This window comes from Lipophrys pholis (assembly GCF_963383615.2).
Source record: "Lipophrys pholis genome assembly, chromosome: 19".
In the NCBI taxonomy this organism is placed as follows: Eukaryota; Metazoa; Chordata; class Actinopteri; order Blenniiformes; family Blenniidae; genus Lipophrys; species Lipophrys pholis.
Window position 1 is genome coordinate 14,337,842 of NC_137647.1, and position 18,512 is coordinate 14,356,353.

The following is an 18,512-nucleotide window of genomic DNA, read 5'->3' on the forward strand; positions in this document are numbered from 1 at the left end:
TAAAGTGCTCATTGAGAATGAGAGGGTGAGGGACTGTGTTACTGTATTGAGCAGCGAATACAGGAGTGAAGCTGAGCCTACACAGATCAGAGACTATGGCCTTCGTGAAGCCCTGAATTTACAGAAAGCTGCCGATACGAGAGAGTACAACAAACTCACCGACTGCTGTAACTCACTGTCCAGAGAAGAATATCAAGAATCACCGAGTTGCTTAGCAACATAGTGTTTTGTGTCTCCACTAATATGCATACATGTGGGCTTCTGCCTCTGTGGAGTTTTTATTGTCTAAATCTCATCATTGTCTCCATGAGTGATGTTTTATCCGTTAATCCCAAACTGCCAGGTTAAGCGATTTATTTGCTTACTTTGATACTCTGACACGTGTGAAAATTCCCCATTACTTGTTCACCGGTATGTACAAATGAAGGGCAACGCGAGTGTCTGTGGATGGATACTGTAGGGGCCACTGTCGTCCCATCATGCAGTGCGCAGCTCAGAAATAGAGCAGGAGAAGGCAGGGACCCCTGGGATGGTGGCACGGAGCTAAGAAAAGAGCTCCTCTGCTCTCATTTAAACAGGGACAGGTGCTAGAGGAGGAGAGAGGTAGGCCAGACTAAAGACAGAGCGACAGAAAGGCGAAACAAAGAGAGAGGCGCTTGTATACAGTATGTGGACTTGTGGGTGCTCAATCAAATATGGCACGACAGCGTCAACGCCTCCTTTGCCAACACAAACCTTTAATCTTAACAGAGATGTCATCTAGCTTTTTAGACAACATCCATTTACAAGCAGGAATTTAATGCTCGTGTCCCAGGTCCATTAACCTAAAAAAGACAATTATGCTACATCAGTTTGCAGCCTAATTTTCCCTGAGTGAACCGCTTTTTTCCTCAGATAATTACTGAGAGGAATATGAATTTTTGTGTGTGAGTGTGTGTGAGGAGGAGTGCGGAGGAGTACCTCTCCCAGCAGCGATCCATTGGTTGACTACAGTTTAATATTGTCTTTTTTTCCTAATGCATGTGATTTCCCAGAAGACAAAGACTTTGTGCTGAATCATACATGGCATGTTATTACAATGAGGTAATTAGTAAGCTTATAGAGCTTGATAAGAGGGCAGAAAAAGATATTTGATTTCTTCTAGCTGGGGAGCCTAACATGTAAGCTTTTCACATTTTTGTCCATGTAGGCAACAACGGGATAATCAGTGGAGTGGCCGAGAGGGAGCAAAAGTTATTGTAAGGTAGAGAATGCGATGAAGGAAAGCCCTTTGCAAATAGACACTGTATTATCGATGTGTTGTAGACGTGTGCAAAAAGGCTCGCACTGAGTTAGTAGTCCCGATAAAGGTTAATCTGTACAGCTTCCCAATATACATTATGTGTAGGTTACATGACCCCTGAAAATGGAATATTTATTTGCATTAATCCGACTTGAACTGGATTTATAAAGTATATGTGAACATGTTGGGACAACTAAAACACCCAGATGATGCAACTGAAAGTAGATCTACATATATTTGGAAACTGGAAACAGATAAGGTGTGCTGCACGGGCGTGAAATCTCCATGTCATCCTGATCCGGAAGTCAAACAGAATATGAAAAGATAAACAGGAAGTCAGACAAAAGCAGGTTGCAAACTGTAAACAAGACAAGAACTGGTGGAGTCAATTCTTTGAAAGAGACAGCGACATACTTCAGCTGTATCTATGCTTTGCATGCAAGTGTACCGGGTGGAACAGTAGGACGGAGGAACACACCCGGCCAGGCAAGCAGAAACTCTCAATTCCACTTTACCTGAGGGCAAGAGCAGCTTGACCATTCTGGTGAGCTTTAAATGGGCCTGCAGCCAAAACACTGGTCTCCTTCAATGTGTGGCTATATTATATCATGCAGCTGCATCGTTTCCAAAAGGGACCATCATAGTGGAAATAATTGCAGAAGCAATGATATGTAGCATTTAGACATTTAAACATCTCCTATTTGTTCAACCTTTTTGCTGACTTAGTTAAACGCTCCACAGTGATGTATTCACCGATTTAATCAATGGGCACCAGGAAGGAAAACGCAGTAAACATTGGTGATTTCACATTTCAAAGTCTGTTTTTAAAGGTTTTGGCGAGTTTAACAACAAACATAAAACTGCAGGTTTGTCAAATTGCCTGAAGTGTTGATAACTGAAGCATCTGTTGAATCTAAATACAGGAAAAAAAAAAAAAAAAGTGTGTACAGCAACTTATAAAAAAAAAGAAAGAGCAAACAAGATCTGTGCTGTCCGTCCCCACCTTTGCTTGAGGCTTGATACTTAAGACTACATTTATCGGTGGACAATATTGGCAGCTAAGATGAATGGTGAGTGAAGAGATTTTGAGAAGCATACATTATGAAAACATAATGAAGAACCATTGCATTGTCTCATTGTGAATGTGATATGTTACAGAAGATGCTAAACAGACAGCAAGTTGTATGAGACATCTTAATCTTAGAGGTCCCAGACCACTTTAGATTTAAATCACATTCAGTCATTCACATGCACAATCACACATCCACAAAGCTGCGACTGGGAGCAACATGGATTCAAGTGACTGAGGATACTCCAACATATAGACATGAAGATCAAACCCCTCATTCAGCGATTAAAGGACACTGGAAATCTAAAGCCACTGCTGCCTCTGGGTACTCAATTATAGATGGAACCGCTGATGATCAGACTGATTTTACACCAAACTCAGCAATTTCACACCTACAATTGACTGTGAAGCCAATCATAGGCTTGTTTGAAAAATGCAGAGCTGGCGGATTGGCTATCATTGTGTGACTCATCCTAAATATAAAAGAAGCTCTTGGTTGATGACAAATTCAAATAACAAAAGACTTCTGGTGGAGTCTAAGCATGTAAATTGCCTTGGTTACAGACCTGGTCATAAATAACAAGCCTCCAGCTTCAAATGAATATAAACACAATGGAGACAAGCTGGCCGGTTAAGGACCGTTGTAAATATATCTCATTGCATTTCCCTAGAAGGGTTGGAAAGCCACACTTCTCACTCAAGTAATAAGTGCTCACTCCTTCAACATAAAGAAGGATAAAAGAAAAAAAAAAAGGAAGGAGGGTAGGCAGAAAACAGAGGGAGAGCTGGGAAAAAGGGGGGAACGAGGGAGGGATAGCAGGTGTGTGTGTGAGTGCGTGCATGTGTGCGTGTGTGTGTGGGTGGCAAAGTGACAGGCGATGATTAGCCCAACCAGAGGAGGATATGTGGGAGAGAGCGTGTGGGAGTAGTGGGGCTGGCGAGATAGAGAGAGAGAGAGAGAGTCTCTTTAGGCAGAGATATATACAAGTGGATTAAAAGAGCACTTGAGCTTTTAAAAAAATCTAGAAATGACACAAGGTTTGTATAAAGAAAATTCACACGAGCATGTAAGATGTAAAGGCATGACCACATGCATGCACAAAGAGTAGGCCCAAGGGTGGATCCCTTTGGGGGGACATAATGTGTTGTGAAGGAATGAATTAAGACTGCAGCCAAGCTATGAAGCATTTCGATGCACGGATAATGAAAACAGCAATAGATTCACAAGGTAATTTGACTCCTTGATTTAAAGGAGTGTGTGTGTGCGTGTGCGTGTGCGCGTGTGTGTGTGTAAGACAAGAGGGAAAAAAAAGGGAGGAGATAGGAAGGAGATGGAGAGCAGCTGCCGACTCTTAGGTGTGTAGGTGGGACCATTTGCAGTCCGTCTCTTACCAAGCCTCTGTGGAATTACCAGGCTAAAGCGGTGCAACATTAACTTGAACTCTAACAAGCACAATCATGTGTAAGCATGCGCAAATAAAGGACAGGAGGAAAAAAAAAAGGCTGTTTATCTTTTGACAAGATTTCAGCACTCAAGTCACTGACAAGACGGCTTGCAACTGATCCATCATGTGGCTGAACTGATTGATGTCTGCGTGGCAAATCAGGCGGTGATGAGATCACATGGAAAGCTATCTGCACACTACCACTTCGTGTTTTATCCCTGATATCCCGGTGGTGAATGGCCGCGCAGCGGGGAGCCATCGAGCCTCACAGTCTCAGCGTGTGGACCTCTCTGTGCTGAATTTGAACATTCACCCTCAGTGGGTTTAAGTGAGTGCGTGCGAGCGTCTCACTCTCTTAAATTTTGACCTGTGATGGGCAAACTGTTCGGAGTAGAACCTGTACATCGACAAGCAACAGCACCATGCCAAGTGTACCAATGGATCACCACCCAGTGGTGTAAATAGAATAAATAACTTCATCTATAGAGAAATTTCTTAAAGGCAAGAATTTAAAAAAACAAGGAAATCTATGAAAATAACTAAATAAGAAGAGGAGATTAATAGGATGAAAAAAATAAAATAAAAGATTGTTTAAATGTAGCTGATAAAACTAAAATATACCTCATAATCAAATTTCACAAACTTTGAAAAGGCACATTTAGATGTTTATTGTTTATTTAGATGTATGTTATTAAAAAGTGACTTAAAAAACATAATCAGCTTCGTCTCCTCAGGGGTTCAAAAGTGTCAGAGCATCGACAGAACAGGTCATCTGTGGTCTCGTTTAGCGTACACATAACACTTTGGTCAGATCAGCTTTTGTGGCGCCCTGCTCATCAGAACTTTTCCCTCTGGTTTGAATACATTTGTGGCACTATTTCTTAGAAGTGATGAAATTAGCACAAAAATAATTACAAAAAGGAATATTTAAAAAACAAATCTTGAATTAAATTAATATTTAAGTCTTCAAGCTACATTTCTGATGCATAATGTAGGCGTTGTCATATTTCGCACACTGCCGGCTGTGTTGTTCTTAGCTCGTTTCCTCTCTTTTTCCTCAAACGTGTGGATATTTCTGTGCCGCCCCATGTGTAAGGCAGGAAACTCAGCGTTTTGGGTCTTACCCCCCTCGCACAGTTTAACTGGAGGTCACCATAGTGGCACCGAACCTGAGGGCGGGGACGTCAACTACATGCAATCATGTGGGTGGAAAATAAAACACCAGTGCTCCCTTTGGGAATGACAGTGGCGTGTATTGGATTTAGCTTGTACATTGTAGTGGAAACAGGCACTAAACACAAAAAGACAGAGCTTCTTTAGCTATGTTACAAATGCTTTGAATTAAAAAAAAAAAAAGAAGAAAAAATTGAGTGAGAAGTGACAAAAACAAAAGATGAGTCTTTTGACTGGGAGGACGAGTCAATTAAAACATCCAGCTTTCTTTTTTACCATCCTTCAGGTAGAAATTCTGACTCTGAAATCATTTCTTATACTTGCACACATTTACTATATGCGCAGTTTCCAGATTTGGTGGCCTCACCTCCCTCATAAATAGTTGTTAATTCAGCAGCCAGGAGAGACTGAAGCCTAAACACATATTGAAATAACGTGTCACTTAAAAACAGAACCAAATTAGACAGTTGTGACAGTGCAACAAGAGACTGGATCGGCTGGCAAATTGTGCGACAAGTTCAACTGAGGGTGCCTGGTGTGGGACATTGTGCTACTGTAAGCAAGCCTCGGTTCAACGTGCAGGTACTGCTGTAAACTTTGGGATCAATGGAAAACCTCACAGACATTGTGAGATGGAGAGGAAGAGAGGGATGGAGAGAGATGGAGAGAGCTTGCTGAATAAAACATCCCGAAAGCACTTTCATGTCAGTCCCTGTTGGCTGAGGCTGTAGGAAACCAAAACTGGATCCCTGCGCCACTGCAACAAAGGCCCCGTCAAATCAACAGCTACTTCCACGCAGATCAAGCGGTTGAAAGAACAATCAGCGCAAAGGAAATCTCTCCAAACGAGAGCTGATTTCCCCTGGGACGGGGGACAGCAAATATACACGCAGAGATCACCAAGGAAACGACTCGCTATGGGAGGACCAGGTGTTGCTTCTTCAACTGACCTCTACACTTTTAACCGCAAAACACACCGATGACACACAGACACACACACACACACACACACCATGTAAGGTGCTGTAACAATGTATTTTAGCCACACACTTACATGGGAAAAGCAGCTGACGCCCAGACTCCAACCACACATATAAAAAGGATTCTCCAAAAATCTCATTTTTTGGGTGGAATGAAAACGTGTCATCATCATCTATACTGTTGTAAATAAATGATTTGCATCCCCTGCCTCACGGTGTTGATACCACACTCGGCATTGCCAGCCATGTTATTTTCGGATAAGGTTTCTCTGTCAAACGGGGGCTCGTAAATTGGGAAGTTATTTTCTTCCATCATACAATCTCACAAACAAAGTGCCTCAAGACTAAAATGATTCAGTAAATACTCTAATAAAAATAAAAAATAAAATAAAAACCAGCTCCTGCATCAGCCCACACATTTCTCTCTGAATGCTACTCAGCCGCTGTGGCTACATTTCATAACAAAGTTGAAGTTATAGGAATGGGTGTGCATGTAACTGTATCGAGGAGCGATAACACCATTGAAAGCCAACGTGAGTGAGACAAGACACCGAAGCAGAAAAGACAAGAGAACGGGCAAAAGGAGGGAGGTCATCGGTTGTATGTCGGTCGCTTACCCAAATCTTTGGATCCTTGACTTTCACTGGCCAGTTCACCCATTCTGACCAGAGCATCAAAGTAGCCTTTGGCAGCAAATGTCACATCTATCAGGGAGGAGAGGCAGAACAAACAGAAAGTAGGGCGGTTTTTAGGTTAGAGGTTACAGATCACTATCTTCTCACATTTAAAGTTGACATTTACAGTTTTTTGAAACACAGTTCACAACTTTCTAGCCACAGATGGTATAATATTCACACTTCACGCACTTTTTCCCCTTTTACTTCTGCTACTCCCCAATTGCTTTTGGAGGCACAGCTTCTTGCAATCAGAAAATAAAGCAAATCTAATGCTGCTACACAAATTATCTCATTGACATTCCGCATGCTTGATTGCAAAGAGGAAATCATTTTCACACAGATGATCTGTGCATGCAATGCAAGGCAGACGAGCACAACACTGTTTGACTACAATTTCTAGAATGTGGCTTCACTATATGTATTTAAGGATTAAGGTTAACATGTAGAGAATTACTTTCACTTTACTACAAAAGTTATTTTTTTTTACCATATTTCACATTCGGTGATGCATAATTTGATCAAGCTTCCAAGCTTTTCAACTCCCACAATGGCTTTGTCGTTATTCTTACAAGCTTTTCTAACGGTGACATGCGGTCAGTGATCCACACTGCACTCTGAATCCATCAAGAGGTTGTGCGAGTTTATTGCTCTGGGCTTTAATCAATGTTGATTGATGATAATATCAGTATGTGAGTGAATAAGTGAATTACTTGGTGGTGAAGTATTTAGGCAATCGATAAATGAAAAACATGAGAGCATTTATTTTTTTTTTTATCTAATCGTTTCCACTGAAGATCAACAAGCCACTTGACAGAGTATATTGGCCCCACTGAGGAAATATCAATGTTCTGCTGTATGCCACATGCTGTGCACCGCAGCCAGGCTTTTCCTCCATCCAATCCATTCCACCTTTTGTTGTCAGTATGCCTCTACACTGGACAGCAGGGTGACTCAGTCACTTGGGTAACCCATTGACGGATGAAGGGATTATTGTTTACACACCTCCAAAGATTCAACCTGCAGGGCTGCCCCTTGGCAATAGTAAATATCAACATAATGCAGGTGAGCTCACACAGTACTACAAAAGGGTGTGTAAAAGGAATTGCCAGATAGCAGAAGTCAGATTACCTATAAATCTAATGTTGCCCGACTCTTCTCAGTGGATTGAAAGACAGTGCCTGCAACATCACCGATGACATATGCTGGACAATGTAGGTCACACGGGGCACACTCGGCTAACATGATTTCTACCAGCCTTCCTACAGCCCCTCACCAGTCACACCATGTCTAGTGAGTAATGGCTCCTGCTTTTGGAGGTGAATTCAGCAGCGGTCCAGGTGACAGATTGGTCCTTTGCCTGCAGACAACTGCCAGGTGAGGGACACATTTACAACAATAGCCTGGCAGGAAGAGGCTAATTGCGGCAGACTGATGCTGCTGCATCGCAACAGAAAAAAAGTCCCCGATGTTGAAACCCTCAGAGCTCAGCCCTATGGCTGACGGGCATATCCTAATGCTAATCCCAATTACAGCTGAGTCAACTGCTGAAGACTGCACGCAATTCCTCCCTCCCGTCTTGCTGGGGAAACACCTTGAAATGATAGCGGAGCCTTCAGAGCATCATTCTCCTCATTATGCCGAATGCTCCTCGTGCCCGCCTTGATGTGGAAGATGTGCGAGTGTCAGTTCATGTAAGATTGCACGTGTGGCAAGGGGTGGTGTGAACAGGCTCTTGGAAGCTAGGGCAGATCTTGGGGTGACTGAGATTTTCTTATTGTTGATGCTGGAGCATGTGAGATAATGCTTGTGCAATTGAAGGATGGCTGAGACGATAAGCTGGATCTATACGGACACTTCTGTCTAATGAAATGTGCAGAGAGGGGTTCACAGAGACAGACGGAGAGGATTACCAGATCTCTGATTGCGGGGCAGAGAATTGGTATGGGCGGGGTGTATTTCAGAGCAACAGATCCATCACACACCCTTCACTCTGAAGGAGAGGAGCCTCACATCTTAATCACAGCGATGATAAATCTCTTTGTGTTGACAGTGTCATTTTGTATGTTTCATAATGTGTAACTGTGATTGATACTCCGTTTCAACCAGCTGAGTACATTTTTTGCCATTTATGAAACACTAGGAACATCAGTGATTGATGAGTCTGCCAAAATATCTGAAGTACATTAATATCCAGATCTAACAGGCCGACCCATGGAGCCCTTTTGGCATTAATGTCGTTGAATAGTTTCAGCGAATGCACCATATGGGTGGAAGTGTGCTCTCCCACCCTCTTCCCATGCAAATCAGAGCCACTTAGTCCCTTGGGTTGAGCCAATTCTGCAAAGTGGGTCTTTAATGGCTCACTGAGCCCCTTCCCAGTCTGTCTCCTACCTACACCAGGATTAGTTACTGTGTGTATCAGTGGGACGAAGCATAGGGCTGGGGAGGGGTGTGTGCAAACCCCACTCATGGCCAGATTAGGTGGGAAGAGGATATGAGGTCTTCTGTTAATGTTGTGGGGCAACAGGGGGAGGGGACTTAGAAGATTTACAAAGTCGGGGAAAGGAAACTTCTAAAAGGTTCAGTGTTCAGTGTTGGGACACGTTACTGATTAAGAAAAATGTTACTTTATTTTGGGAAAGTAGTCAAATGAAGTCATTTAAATCAATAAATAAAATTTAATTCATTAAATCATACCTAAATGTTTCACTTTATAAGAAGTTTAAATGGCCATTATGGGTAAGTGTACACGCTTCTGTCTCGATTGATTATAATTTGAGTCTGTGTAGAAATAGTTAATGAGTTCTGAGCTGTTGAAAGACTGTGCATTTCATACTGAGCCATCTGGAACTCAACAGAACTGCCCAAGGGCCTGTGGGAAAGGGTAATTTTATAAATCGGGAAAATATTATATATAAAAATCTAAATATGCCACTGAGTAATTTCCAAACCCTGATGAGGAAGTGTAAGATTGGTCATTGTGTGTTTGATTTTGGAGTAATAAACGAAGGAATATGCAAATGTTTTAAAAGGGATTACCTTCGTGTGAGCACTACAGAATTCGATAAAGGGTCTTCTGTGTTTCTCTTTATGTAACACCACAAGAGCCAGAAGCTGTGTACCACATGATAAGGAAAGACAATTTGGCAGCAGGATGAATATTGTCCTTTCTTAGTAAGACAAAATGACAGATATGTAGATAGATATACACGGCGAGTGAGAAAAAAAAAAGAAAAAACCTAGTAAGAGGCAGAGTGTTTGCTTGGCTAAATGCCTAAACCTGCAGCCAAATAGGGAGCAAGAAGAAAAAAAAATTAATGAGAAAAAAAAAAAAAAAAAAGGACTTACTGGCAAGGGCCTTCTCATAGTTCTTCCCCATGGCAACAAAGTTCCGTAAGCAGGGATTGAACTGCTCCATGATGGTCTGAAAGAGAAAACAAGAGAGAGATGAAAGATTGAGGTTTCACTTCATCATTAGAGCAGGGTCAAGTCCAGAGAGGGCGTACAACCTTACTCCATCCAGTCTCTCTTTGTTTCTCTAACACACACAAACCTCCCCCAGATGCAGAAAACCTGCTTCTTGTAGGATAAACACCACTCAGTACAATGTTTACACACACACACACGCATGCAAGCACACACAAAGGATTCACATACATTGCAAAATTTAATGAATCTTGATGCTTTTCTATAAAACTCTAACTTGTTTATGTTGCAGATTTTAGATTTTTGTTGATCCAGACACAGTGCATTGTGCTGTTAAGACACACACATTATGGCACTGCACTCCAGGCTGAGTCAGTCAAAAAGCTGAAGCGCCTTGTGCCCGACATCTCTCCCCACCACCAGTTTCCTCCGCCACTTTTCTACCTTTCCTCTCCTTCCTTCCTCCTCTGCTCCTGCAGGGCTTCCTCCAATTAGCAAGTCCCCAGTCAGATAGTCAGGAACAGCCAGGGGACACGCAGACAGCCACAACACTGCTGCAGCAGCAGTCCCTCCCTACACGGACTATCAATACTGTGGGAGAACACTTAATAATCTACTTCAAGCCCAAACATCCACTGTCGCAAAACACACCAAGGCGTCAACAGTCTCAACATAAACCACCACCACCTCGTCGAGAAAATAACGTGCATCCTTCTCTTGAACATTGTTCAACTCTTCATTTTGCTGCTTATCTTTTGTTTTCAATAAGAACCAAGCGTTAGATACGACTCCATATCTGCGTGTGCATGCTGTATCGTCAGTAGCTGCAGTTCAAGTGGCTTCAGTGCAGCACAACCCACCTACAGTAGAAATACCAGTGAGTCAGCCATACATCACTGATACTTTCATTACCAACAATAACTATCTTACTACGCCTCTCCATGACTGAGCCTGCACCAAAAGCTAGTACAGCAAAATGAGACAAAAAACAAACAGCTTTTTCTTTGTTGTTGATCTGCTAACAAATATTTCCTCAACAGTTTCTGATTATGTGAGAAAGACAAAGACAATGCAGCTGAGGGTTTATTTTGATTTGCTTAACTCAACTAACAGCATTGAATGTTGATTTTTAAAGTATATTAATGTTGCTCAAATTCTGGCAGAATGGATGAGGGCATTTACATTACTGGTATTACATTGGGTACACCTTGCTGCTTCCCCCCCCCCCCAATGCTAATGTGCCTGCACTGAACATTACCTGCAGATTTGTCAGCTGAGCAATCATAATGCGATTCTCCCTTTTCACTACATCCTAATGGTGCACTCATGGAATGAAATGAAGAGACCTTTCTGGTCCAGGGAACTCACCGTCATGCTCAAAATGATCTTCAATATGATTTCAGCTTTCTGAGATGGGGTCTCATCCTGTTAGAAGTAGCCATCAGAATATGGCACTGTGGTCATAAAGGGAAGGACACAGTCGGCAACAATACTCAAGTCGGCTTTAGCATTTAAACCATCATCAGCTGACACTAATGGGCTCGACACGTGCCAACAGAATCTCTGACACACCATTACACCATCTAATGGTAATAAAAGGCAGGATGGAGCCACACCTTTATGTTTTTTACATCAATTTCTGATCCAACCATCTGAATGTGGAAGCAAAAATGGAGACTCCCATAACATGTTCAAATCTTCTATTGTCCAATTTGGTGAGCCTGTGCAGACTGTAAACTTTGTTTCTTTTCAGAGCCCAGTGTGATCTTCAGCTGCTGTCGCCCGTCAGCCTCGATGTTTTATCTGCTGTGTGGTCAGAGATTGTCTTCTGTATATGCAATTCCCTCTTTTTCAGACATTTCTCTGTGAACCCTCGAGAACTGGTTATGTGTGAACATCCCAGAAGATCAGCGCTTTCTGAAATACTCAAACTACCTGGTACAAACAACCATGACAGAAGTCACTTCAATCACCTTACTTTCCCCATTAACATTCTCATCATCTTGATTTGCATGTCTGAATATGTTGAGTTCTTGCCACGTGATTAGTTTATTGTCCATTTGCAATAAGTATATGAATTGGCCAGGGACTGTGTAAGGACTTACCAGAATTCAAATTTAAAGTATCTAACTAACATGACCCGAGGGAGGCTTTTATTTGACTTTGGAAGCCAACATCTGCTAACAATACCATGAAGACCATGAAGCAATCAAACCAATAATACTACTTTTCGTGAGGCAAAGCATTTGTGGCATAATAGATGTGGTGGATGGGGTACAATGCGTTTCGAGTTCTGTGAGGGGGGGGTGACCCATTTAGCCTAACTTTTAATTGTCACAGATTTTAGTTAGAGCAACAACACAAAAGAGTGATATTCGTCTGGTTAATGTGACCAGCCTGTCTACAATCACTGTCCTTGAGTTTCTCCGTCTGACTCGAGCTGTCAGGCAAAATGAACACGCTGGAAGCTCACTGTGCCCCGTTTCAGCAGCTCTGAGGAACAGTAAAAAAAAAAAGAAAAAGAAAAGAAAACACACAACATAACAGTCACCCTTGAAAAATGTTCTCATAAAAAGAGCATCTAAATATACTCCAGCCTTTTCCAATGGTTATCAATTGCTCTTTACTTAGGGTTGGCTTATTGTTTTTCGGAAAGAAACTTATTTTCAAACCACAATGAAACAATGGCGGCAAGAGGATTATGAAGTCCCATAACAGCAACTTGAGCAGGTCCTTTTATTCACCATCTAGCTCGGAATGTCTAATATGTTAAAGGGAAAGAAACATAATTGGGGGAGAATCCCATCTCAAGTACGCGAAGCGCTTGTACAAAAAGGTATCCCCGCTCATGCTGCTCCTGGGAAGATAAAAGATATCCCCCAGGACTCCGCCGAGGAATGTTTTTTCGGTCTGCCTGTTTCCAACACGAACTGCAGTCTCTCTGATGAGCATGAGGTCACATGATTGCATCATAAAACACAAACATATCTATGCCTTCATGTGCACTTGCCGACTTAACATGTAAACCAACTTCTGATGGTTGTGAAATTGGTAATTAATAAAAGAGGTCATCTGTAGAACCAGTATTTGGTTTGTCCTATGTGGCCTACTACTGAAACAGACGAAGAAACTGGAAGCTTCTTCAGAATAATATTTGTCCCTCTGTAAATAAAAGGGTGTCATTCTAGGCTAGTAAAAAAAAAAGAAAAGAAAAGAAACAATACCTAGTTTTTGGTGATTATTCACTGCAAATCCGGCATAATGAATATTAGATTCTGAAGAGAGTCCCCTAAATCCTACACATTGGCCCTTTAACACAAGGGTTTATAATAAAGAGTGGTGGTGTTTCGAACAGGTGGGAGGATTATATAAAAAAGAAGGCCCAATGCAGCATCATTACTGCACACTCTCCCACTGAAGGGGCCAAAGGTAACTGACACAAGCCTAGCTGCCTGTCTTGCACTTATCGAGCACACATACACTCACTGACCCACTGCCACCGAGTAAACACAGAGAAACATGCAGTGATGGAACAAGTCCAAATAACCAATCGCATGAATATCCACTGATATAACTATTATATAAGAGGCATGGATTGGTATTCCTTATTAAAGCCATGCTCTTAAGGGGAAGGGGAGAGGGCCAAAAAAAAACTGAGGTAGTTTCTTCTTTCTTCGCTTCCTATTGTTGCTAAATTTGTCATCCCAGTTCTCTTGTACTACATTGTTACCCTAATTGTGGCAGCTAATTGGGAAATGGGGCCAGGAGACACTTAAAGATGTGACATGGAGAGAGACAGAAAGACAAGGAGAGAAAGAGAGAGAGCAACTGAATCCAATTATGGCAGGTATATAAAAATGTACTGAACATTTCTCCCGATTTATAAACTCTCTATATCATCTTTCAATTAAATAATTAATAAAATCAGAAATGTTTCACAGCTGGAGAGTAATAGCCATCCTTCCCAAGAAGCAGAGTCATTACGTTTTGTCACTGCCTACATTAGAATTGAATGAATTCATAACGGGCACTCAGGGCGAAAATTAAAGGAGGGCAAAGTAACGTCTCCCGCAAAATGATTAAAACCTGTTTGACACTCATTTGTGCTGTTGGACGAGACAAGCTAAACACAGTGAGTTATAGAGCATGAATAGAAAGGGCGTAGATAAGCAAAACCATTAAAGAGATTAAAGTTATTCTTTGCTCCATACTAACCAAACGCTTTTCTCCTCAGCGCGAAAGCAGCAAATCAAAACAAGGTCAGCTTATCTGAAGGAGAAGGCAGATTCAAATGATGGGATGTTCATGTATCTCTGCATTCATCTCTCTCCTCTCTCACACATACACACTTACACCTACTCACACAAACATATTAATGACATGCAAAGGGGGAAATTTGAACGCAGCACCAGCTGATTAGAACCGAAGGAAATCACGCACAATCAGAGGCCAGGATGCCATCATCTGTTCCTTCTGGCCCCATCACACTTCCCCTCACTCCTCCTCCCCGTGTTCTCTCTTCTACACAGCAACTTGCCACAGGCCTGAAAATGCCCAGGATCAGATGAACACTGAACTGCCATGTTTGTGAGGACTGTCGAGTGGCAAAAGCAACAAGAGGCGGCCAAGTCTAAGGACGTAATGGAGGAGGAATGTAAAGGAAGTGGATGAGGTGCGGATTGACGTTTCTCTCTTAATAAGGAGCAGCGACTCTGGGATGAGTCTCAGTCAGCAACCCGGACCTTGACTGATTATTGTGCTCGGGGCAAATAGCTAGCGCCGGTCTAATATTCTGCCTCGCTGACCGAGACAAATGAGAAGCAACACCAAATGAAGAGCAGACATATTGAGACCTCGGTGTCTTACCACCTCCATCTATCGCGGGAAAACTCCATCGTACATAAGTCAATACCCTGAAGCTCACACGTCATCCATGCAGTTGGGGAAGTATCTGCCTTTTGACTGTATTATGTCGTGATAATATAAAGACATGCTGAAAGATAAAACCAAAGCTCTTATAAGTAGAACACTTGCCAAGACAAACAAAGGAATCTACCCTACATGCTACGTCAAGACGCTGCAATATGTAAATTCTGTCCAAGAAATGTATCACGCAAAGCTGAAATCAATGCCACTCCATTCAACCCCAGGGCAGCTCTGGATAATAGTGTCACTACAGTACTGTACACGTACAACACTGTGCATGAGAGTACAAATACAAATTTTCACAGAATATCTACAAAGCACTTGAACTACTTGTATTTGCTGTTGTGTACTCCTGTAGCATATCTCAACGGTTAAGTGTAAGGGACGAGCGGGACGGAGATCATTAAATATCAAACACTGTAGTAATAACGTTGCAAACATTTCTCCTTTATTGCTGTCCTGTTTCAATGTATGCATGTGTGTGTATGTGCACATGTGTAGACACACTACACCTGCATGCATGGGCGACTTGTCAAAAGATTGTGTTTGTTAGGGTCCCTGAGTTCTTCCAAATGAGTCAGGGGAATAGTTAAGGGTGGTCACAGCTGATCACAAATTGTCTCTTCTTGCCGTCACACTTAATAATACCAGACTTGTTTGCCATATTGGAAAAACAACACCCACTTTTGAAAGGTTGCATTCCAACTCTAATTACATTTCAGCAGAGGAATGCCAATTTAATTTGAAGATCATGCTAAAAAAGGAGGCACGAGTCACTGTTCCGACATCCCCCATTTCCTCTGGTAAAAGAGGATAAATTCTCATTGCATATGACGGTATGCGACTTACAGGTTTACACGAGTTACCAGTGACATTTTTATGTGTTTTTGCGATGGCCGACAGAGCAAAATGTACATGTAATGTTTTCAAATGTACAAATCCGTTTAGAAAAACAAGCACACCAGCATGTGCTTATTTCAGAGCAAAGTCCAGGCAAACACTGTGTGGATGTCATGAGGCGGTTTGTCCTTCTCACATACCTGCAGCCTTTGTAATACTGCAGCATAAAGCTTTCACTGGAAGCCAAGGCGAACATCTAATCTGAAAATACCACGTGAATGTATGCATTTTCTTCAGGTTCAGTTAAAGGAAGGAAACTTTTCAGCACCGTGAGCAGTTTTGTACGCCTCGACTTAAGTCCCTGCGTTCTTTTGTTGTAGAAGCACACAGAGTATACTTTCATAAATCAGTCATGTCAAGCAGAGTGAAATCTACGTATATTATACAGGCTAAAAGCCTTCTTCCTTTAGTTTCTAAGTGTGGTAGAAGATCATTTGGCTGCTGATGCAGCGAATACTGACTGTTTCAGCACTCAGATAATGATGTGACTGTGTCCCGTCAGCAGTTCAAGACTTGTAACATTCAGGCATGTATAAGTGATGTACAGTTTTCAAAAAGGAGATTTTTTTTCTTTCTTTACAACTTGATTGATGAGAACGGATAATTCAAGTTATGTCTTTCGACTATGAGGGTTCATAAATAAACATGACACTTATAAACGTGCTTGTATTTGTAATCTAACAAGCATTAAATATAAATTACCAAAGCCAATACAGACCTATTAGTAGCCATGGATGCCATCCTGAAAATAATCTCTCCACACATCTTTATCCAATATTTTGTTTCTAAAATGTCTGCAAATCTGTATTTTTTCTCCCCCCTTAAAATGCCACACACAGTAAAAATACAAACTTCCATATCAGCCTTCCAGTCACATCTCTGAGTCTAGCATGAGTCATGTTGCCAAACTGGATTGAACATGGAAACTCAACAGTCGCATCTCGAGCCCCATAAATCGTGAAGCACTACTTACAAACAGTTTTGCTCTTAAGAGCCCTTTCCACTCTCTGTCTGTCTCTACAAATGTATTGAAGATAATCTATCGGTGAGTTCAAGAACAGAAGATACTGATTTATCATTTTAAATGACTTTATATTCATTTTTGAGGAAAGATGGTGATGCTTGTTATTTTGTTGCAGCAAGAATACTTTGTGTTCAGTAACGATACATTTCACAGCGTTTGGTTTGTCTCACTCTAGATGTCTGCCAGTAGAGAGCCCAAAGTCATGACTTCTACAGCTTGATCAGACATGAGGCTTCACACCCATGTTTATGTACCTCAGGTGGAACAGTAGCCTCACCTCAGTTAAACAAGTTATTTGTCTTTTCTCACCTTTAAACTGCAGCATCTGTGCCACTGCATATCATTTGCTCACCAGAGACCAACTGTTTACTGTATTTGTTTGCTTTGCTGTCATCTGTAGCCAGCATGACCCCTGGGCATCCACTATTCATCTAACCCAATGCAGACACTAGTTACCACAGCAACCACGGCCCGGGCTTATCTGCCAGTTTTAGTTTTCTGACCAGCAATAGATCCATTCTGCTCTGTGGATCTTTCAAAATATCATTGCCACTGGACTCTTGCCCAGTCCAAATGAACATTAGGAGAGAAAATAATTCCAAACAGTATTAAACTTCCGTTAAATTTGGGATGATTCAATTTATATGTGCAGATGGTTTCAGAAAATTTACATATTGCGTGGTAGTTTTAAAGCTTCAAGCTGGAAATTTAATAAATTATGGATGTTCAGTGTGAGGGTCCCAATGCTGATTGCCTCTTTGCAACGTTCACATTTCAACAGAGTCCAAAACACACAGAGATCCATATTTCTAATGCTTCACAGATGTAAATTCAAAATCACTTCATATCAAGTGTCCCGCAGTGCCAGTCGAAGTGCTCATCAGTTTAAAATGCAGCATACAGAGATTGGATTTTTTTTTTTTATGCTGATGGATTTGATTGCACTTGTGTGTTAAAATGTACATCCTGCTAGTTTGTCAATTAACAGCAAGACAAATAGGATCATCAGCCGAACCATGGGTGTAAATCAGACATAAAGAAGAAATTAGTGCGGAGCATCACTCCAGCAAGTGTGTTGCAGAAGCTGCTTTACATCCCCGTAAGAAAAGTTTGTGGCTTCGTGGAAATGTGGGCATGCGTGCAGAATCCTTGTTTCTCTCCACAATAGCATGACTGATCTGAAGCTCAGAGGAACACCGTGGCCGCCTGCTTGAGCTAGCCTTGTGGGTGTAGTGTGGCCAAAGCTACTTAAAGTAGCAGCATCCACCGCTGACACATACAGTAACAGTAGCCACAGGCATTTTAACTGTAGTTCATGACCCATAAATACAAGACCATTGTCCACTGCTGGAGTGCTAAGGCAAATTCTTCTGTCGATGCCACTGTGTCTTTTTTCATTCTGTGTAATTACAGCTTTTCCCTCCACAGTAATTAGGGGCTATTTCAACAAGGATGTGGAATGTCTCCATCTATTTTCCCCTTCTCCTCATCTCTTCTCTTCCACCCCCACAAGAAAAAAAAAAAAAACACACACATTTTGATGTGTTTATTGAATGCCCACATGTATGCCTGTGCTTCCTGTTTCTGCAGCACAAGTCACATCTTGAAGC

General features: G+C 41.8%; 1 protein-coding gene across 3 annotated transcripts in view; it reads right to left on the minus strand.

The window, feature by feature from the left end:
* The window catches only part of LOC308125035 (BAR/IMD domain-containing adapter protein 2-like), a 53,078-nt gene that overhangs the window by 30,195 nt on the left and 4,371 nt on the right, over positions 1–18,512 (minus strand). For all 3 annotated transcript variants that reach the window (XR_013936353.1, XM_080488498.1, XM_080488497.1), the window contains exons 2-3: positions 9,975–10,050; positions 6,567–6,653 (exon numbers count right to left, since the gene is read on the minus strand). Coding sequence is in view for 2 of the 3 variants with exons in the window: in XM_080488498.1 (XP_080344624.1) it covers positions 6,567–6,653; positions 9,975–10,050 (163 nt within the window). In the remaining variant the exon portion in view is untranslated. The remainder of the gene's footprint in view (positions 1–6,566; positions 6,654–9,974; positions 10,051–18,512) is intronic.